The sequence below is a fragment of the Branchiostoma floridae genome, chromosome 4 (assembly GCF_000003815.2).
Source record: "Branchiostoma floridae strain S238N-H82 chromosome 4, Bfl_VNyyK, whole genome shotgun sequence".
In the NCBI taxonomy this organism is placed as follows: domain Eukaryota; kingdom Metazoa; phylum Chordata; class Leptocardii; order Amphioxiformes; family Branchiostomatidae; genus Branchiostoma; species Branchiostoma floridae.
This window is the reverse complement of record NC_049982.1, coordinates 15,588,743-15,594,910: the sequence shown is the minus strand read 5'-3', so window position 1 is coordinate 15,594,910 and position 6,168 is coordinate 15,588,743. Positions and strand designations below refer to the sequence as shown.

The window sequence follows — 6,168 nt, the reverse complement described above, 5'->3', positions numbered from 1 at the left end:
AGTATAGTTATAGTATGATGCATGGATTCAAACCATGAAAAGAAATACATTTCATGACAAACTTTTATTATACATGTATGAAATGACTTAATATGTTAAAAAATTAATCTTATTCTAATTCTAATCTAAAGATGATTACAATACTACACTAACAATCACATGACATGTATTTGCAAGATAGCTATTTAAGAAATGCATGTATCTATCCTACTAAAAGCAAATTCATTGCTTTTCAACATCCCCTCACTTGTAAGTTGTATCATCAGATATTGAGTGGTATCTTGCTTAACTATAAGTTATATAGTCAAGTTCATGTGGATGTACCTTGCGTAATCTTGTCCAGTAGCACTTGTTCAGCGGCACGTCGCAGGTTGGCGCTGGGCGATCGTGCTAGAATTCCAAGGTCTTCTAGCCGAATCTCTACATATAATAAAGGGTTTTACAGAGATGGCTGTCAGTGCATATAATATAGTGTGTTCTGGAGTACAAGAGCAAAGAGGGAGCATGTCTGGAGCAATGTCGACTCACATAACTCTGCTGGGTACTCAAAGGCACTACAAAAATGGTGAATTAGTTCCACTTTTGTAACATCAGTATGTAATGCCTGAGGTACTTAGGATACTAGTATCCAGTTATTCTAGAGAAGGTACTAAGTTGTAAGTACATCATTCACAGATTGAAGGCACCCAATGCAATTCAAACTGGAAATATTCTGGATATGACAATCAGTAACATATTGATATTTACTTTACCATACTAGCACATTTGTATTATTATTTAATACTTTGAGCATTCAAAAAGAACACACAAATATGCCACAAATGGATGATTTTATTTATTGTACCCCACAATATGTCAGCACAGGATTGAGCCACTAACGGTTTCCCGTCTGTAATTTTTGAACGCGCGAGGTCACCGAATCTGATTCTCACATTCGCAAATCAAAACCTGATTTCATCAAGTGACAATAACTGGGATGGGGTTTTGTGCGCGTGAAAAAGTTGCGCGTGAAAAGTTGCGCGTGAAAAATTTGCGAGTGACAATATGCAAATTAGCTTATTCCCAAGGGATTAAAAAAAGTTTCTGCAGTTTTATACTTAAAAGCTCAAACAAGATGGCACAAAATGGAATTAAGTATCATGTTGTTGCATTACTGAGTACAAAATCTCGATCTGAGTGATTTTAAAGTGATTTTTAAATGTTAAGTTTTCACGCGCAAAAAAGTTTGAAATTTGCGCGTGAAACAATCTTCTTCAAAAAAGAGAAAATGAAGCTTCTAAAATGGAGAAAAGCCTCAAATTGTTACATTTTACAATATAAAACCTCATATGAGTAATTTTTCCATGTATTTCTGTCAAATTTAGGTGATTTTGAAATGTTCAAAATATGCAAATTAACCTATTCCCAAGGGATCTAAAAATTAGGGTTTTTTCAAACCCAAAATTCAGGTAACAGATGGGAAATTATATCATAGGTTCAAATTTTTCTGCCTTAGAATTCCTTGCTGCACATTTTCTGACATATTTCAGGAACTTTATTTTTCACGCGCAAATTTTTCACGCGCACGCGCATATTCTCCACGCGCAGAAAACCCGTTCCCCAATAACTGACCGGAAGCATTCGGGATTCGGGAAAATTTGAAATAATGGCTGCCCCAGTGGCATGGGCAGCCCTCAGATTTTCAATAAGTTCTCACCACCCAAGGATGTTACATCTTTGCTCAATGAAGGTTGATATGCAATAGAATATTGTTGTTAAAACTTGCTAAGTTACTGTGTATTCAAATGACTTGAAAACTGAATTTGAAAAAATACGACTTTCAAGGCCCAAATGGTGAATTGGGCTCCTGTATAATGTGACAGTCATAGGGAACCTGGTGGATGTCTCTGAGAGTTGACATTTACAGTTTCTGAGTGACACCCTATTGTAGGTACTGGTCTACATTTCATCACAACCACAATGGGTTGTTCCTGAGCAGGTGCATAAATAATTGATACACAGGTGCATACAAATTATGTGTCTCACTCTCAGTCAAACTATCCATCACTTGCCGTACACTGCAGATGTAGAATAACCGTTCTAGCGTTACAACACGCCTTTGTTTGTATCAGTGTATGCCTGTGTATGACGAAAATCTTGTACTTACTGTCTTCCACCTTCAGCTTCTCGTTCCAGATCCGCTCCACTCTTCTCCGGAGCAGGTAGGTCACACACTTGACCAAGGCCGCTGTACCGGCCACTGCGGCTGCGATTTGGAGCGTCCAAGCTCCCCCTACACCGATTGAGCGCATGTTGCAGTAAAAAGCAGGGTCCACTACATCACTGCATTATAGTTAAGTCGATAGTGTAGCGATCTTTAGTCTGGAATCGTGACCTCTTTTTCTCGAGAGCAACAAACTGACTTCAACTTTCCCGCCGCCATTTTGATTCTAGGTCTCACCTGGACGACGTATTCTCGTAAGATCTCGCGATAGCTGAATCGCTATGCTCTTGCTAGGATTGTAGGATTGTGCGGTATGTTTTAATACGTTGTGGCTTTTATTTAGTAGGCAAAAAAACTTTCAGCTTCGACCGAGAAAGGAGGCTATACCGGACGCTTCATCTCATCTCATCCCATCTCATCTAACGTCATCCCTTTAACGTTAGCAAAAGTACAACTAATACCATTTGGCCATTGAGACACCCCCGAAAATCAGCAACCATTTTTCTCCACCCCTCTTGGTTTTCTATTGTTCTTTATATAGATTTTCATGCCTGTCATTCTCTGATAGCAGATTCATCATGAATGTTTTTTTTCCTTCAGAAAAAAAGCTAATTCAAAATTGAGGCAGGTTGGAAGTGAAGCTGAACGCGTGACAGACCCATTCCTTGTGGCTGCCGCTGAAGGACTTGCCATTGAAACACTAGGCGCCGGTGATGGTCCATCGTCGGACGGCCAGTGTGAGAGAGCAGAAAGCCTTGTCGCACTAGTTTGGATGTGGCGGGTACATAGACAGTGTGAGACTTACATTGTCCTCTCGCCTTACTTTTGTTCCCGCATATATGTTGAACTGATGATAACGTCCGATCTTTCATAGCAAGATTTTAGAATCAAAATGATACACTGACCTAAGTCATGATCACTGTTTACAATTATGTAACTTTCCAAACTGAAAACCACTGTGTTAACTTATCTGTCTGATAATAACGTAAAGCTGATGACTATTTCTGGTTATTACCTTTACCTTTTGTGAAGTTTTCGTTTATTTTTGCTTTCCACATTTTTGTTTCTGTTAACATGTATTTTAATAGCCTCACCGAACATTTTTCACAAACAAATGCGCTAGTAACGTCAATAAGGACAATGATGTCGTCTTAAACGAGTGATCTTTATTGCACTCAGTCTTTTCAGGAAATACATAACACTCAGCTCTAGTTATTTCTATTAAGTCTCCTGACCAAGCAAACGTAGCCAGGGTGACTGTAGAGAGCGAGTTCCTTAATCTAGTCCAACTAACGTTACAGGTTTCCACTCGTTACGCTTACTACATGTTATATCTAAACCTAGGCCTGCTCCACACTCATCGCCTCTTGTTTGTTTATGCTATAATGACAGCCCTATAACCAGATAGCCCTAGTTCTGGACAGGATCGGCGGGACGACGGCAGATGATCATCTTTTGCAGGGCCTCGCTGCACCGCTTGACGCAGAGCTGCTCTCCCCACACCGAGCTGGAGTCGCTCCGCTCCACACAGCTGCTCTGGTCAAACATCTAGTGGGTAGAATATAGAAAATGTCATGGATAGGGAATCAGCATGAATTTACTTCAGGTTTTTAAGTTTCTTGACAGATTAATGCTGATAAATTCACTGTATAGTGCGAAAGATTTTTCAAGTAAAGAATTGGACAAAACGTGTTTTTAAAGAATGAGGCACTGGAAAACTACTGACAAAAGTGACATTAAAGTTAGATTAACTGAACACAATTCTTGTAAAATTTGAAGGAAAGAACGAAAATGATGGTTTATCTATTCGTCACGTAGCTTTATCAAAGATCATTTAAGGCAAGTGCATACTGTTCTTATTGAGACTTTTCTGTACGAAATATTAATATCTATTCATTTATTTATTTATTGGTTTTCCAGGGTTGCCCGACTAGCATGTGGCTATTACAAAGAGCTAGTCCTTGAAGATATCAAATTGATATGACATTCGATGTATACAAATATATATCTCATAATGGCGCAGATGGTGATGTAATGTATACAATGCCACAGATATGCGAAGAATAAGAAGAATAGTATTTTTTATATCATTTAAACTTTTTATTGTGTTACACGAACAACAGTACATAACAAACACATCTATGGACGTACCAGCAAGTCCCTCAGGATATGTCTAAAAGAAGAAGAAATGATGAGTTAGGTAAGGGTATCATGATTTTCTTTGACGATTTTGATTTTACAAAACGTTTATGATGACAAACTTCAAAAGACAATCTTAGAATATTGCAAAGAAGAGGACAGAGGTACTCTTTTGGGATTTCCACGACAGCCTGCAGAACATCCGGGTCCCGAAGGTCCAGAAGGGACACGACCTCTGCCCCCTGCTCCTGGCACGTCTGCTGGGCTGTAGCAAATGGCACGACGACGACTGGCCTGTAGTGCTGCCCGAATTCTACTGGATGGAAACAGTCGTCTCCGAACTGACGGTAGTTCGGGGGGCAAACGTAATCTGCAAACAAATGGGACCAAAAGTTGAAAGAACGCTGCAATGGATGGATCAAGAAGGATAGTATACAACTTATGCTAACAAAAAAAAGTGCACCATCCATTGGTTCTGAAGCAAATTACAAGAGGCTTCAATGCATTTATCTCATGATAGTTGAGGCAGTTTTAAACTGTTCACTCACTTGCCGAAACGTCGGGGTCGTAAGGCTGCAGAGTGTCCCTGTCTTTGAGAACGTGTGGGATGATGCACGACCTGATCTGCGGAGGAAAGGTTGAAAAATCACTTTTTGTCAGTATTTCAAATGTTATGATGTATGAAATTAACAATGGGTTTATCAAGGATAACCATTTATTGCAATGCTTGTTGCTTAAACAATGTATTGATTACTTTTGTTCCGGAAGGGATGGACGATCTTCCTATCATGATTATGCTAGAGTCACATTTCCAAACCCGGGGTCCGGCTGTGTGTGTGAAAAAATGTATATCTAGAAATCAACACAAATCATGCCCATGACTCCAGCACTCTTCTTTTTACGCTTTGTGTATCTTGGTGTCTTTCATATCATTCTATTCGTTCCCGAAAGCTGCCCGGTCGGGCGAGGGTTTGGAAATCTGACCTAAGCATAAGTCGGTTTCTAGCTGAATCGTTCACCGAGAAAGAACAGCTCATTTCGATATCAACGGTGAGAGTTTTACCAAACTAGCTATAGTAGTCCTTAACTTTAACAAAACAAAATTCACACATCGACAGCTTGGAAACTTGGAAGCCTTTTGTACAGCCCAACAAGACCAAAAAACTAACACTATATCCTGTTTGCCCGCATCTTTAGTTAACCCATCCATAACTGAATTTACTAGCAATGTAGAAGAAAGACAATTGGTCTCGATATGACCAAGTGCAACGTCGTTAGTTTACCAGACTTGGTACGTGTTCCAGCTCGTTTAACTATCAATGAATAATTCCTCTCATCCAAGAATGGATCTTCATCTTTCAACTGAAAGCCTGGTGATGCATACGAAAGGTGTCTGCAAAAAAATGCAAACAAGTTACGGACATCGCATTAACTAACTTAGCAATATCACTACATACCACAGCTCCAGAGACATCCCTTGCACCAGCAGCACATAAAATCCCCAAAACAAACATCCACGCCATTCCCAGTGCCATATGGACCATGTGTGTGTTCCAGCTTATCACTACACCTTCTATCCACTACACCTTCTTGTAGATTCAATATGCGACAAACTCGTCATTTGTTTCAATCTGGTACCTTCGGACTACACCACATTAGTTCTGACAGGGGTGCCTGTATCTGAATTCGCCATTAATAGCACCACTGTCACATGAGGCGTTGAAAGTTTAGTTTGCTAAGTTGTCCCACTGGTCTCAAGTAAACGACATCAACTAGAGACGATAAAAAACAGATGTCTTATATGAACGTTGATCTTTTGTACATGA

General features: G+C 39.7%; 2 protein-coding genes across 2 annotated transcripts in view; both read right to left on the bottom strand.

The window, feature by feature from the left end:
- The window catches only part of LOC118414406, a gene marked incomplete in the record, with an annotated part of 32,167 nt that extends 29,727 nt beyond the window's left edge, over positions 1-2,440 (bottom strand). Inside the window, 2 exon segments of the mRNA XM_035818438.1 lie at positions 325-420; positions 2,147-2,440. Coding sequence (XP_035674331.1) covers positions 325-420; positions 2,147-2,291 — 241 coding nt within the window.
- A 914-nt stretch (positions 2,441-3,354) lies between these two features.
- Positions 3,355-5,960, bottom strand: LOC118414410. Its single transcript, XM_035818442.1, has 5 exons — positions 5,800-5,960; positions 4,891-4,966; positions 4,511-4,712; positions 4,355-4,376; positions 3,355-3,751 (listed from the first exon to the last, which is right to left on the bottom strand). Exons 1-5 carry the CDS (start codon positions 5,884-5,886, stop codon positions 3,614-3,616), a joined length of 525 nt encoding a protein of 174 aa, XP_035674335.1. The 5' UTR covers positions 5,887-5,960; the 3' UTR covers positions 3,355-3,613.
- Between the last annotated feature and the right edge of the window lie 208 nt (positions 5,961-6,168).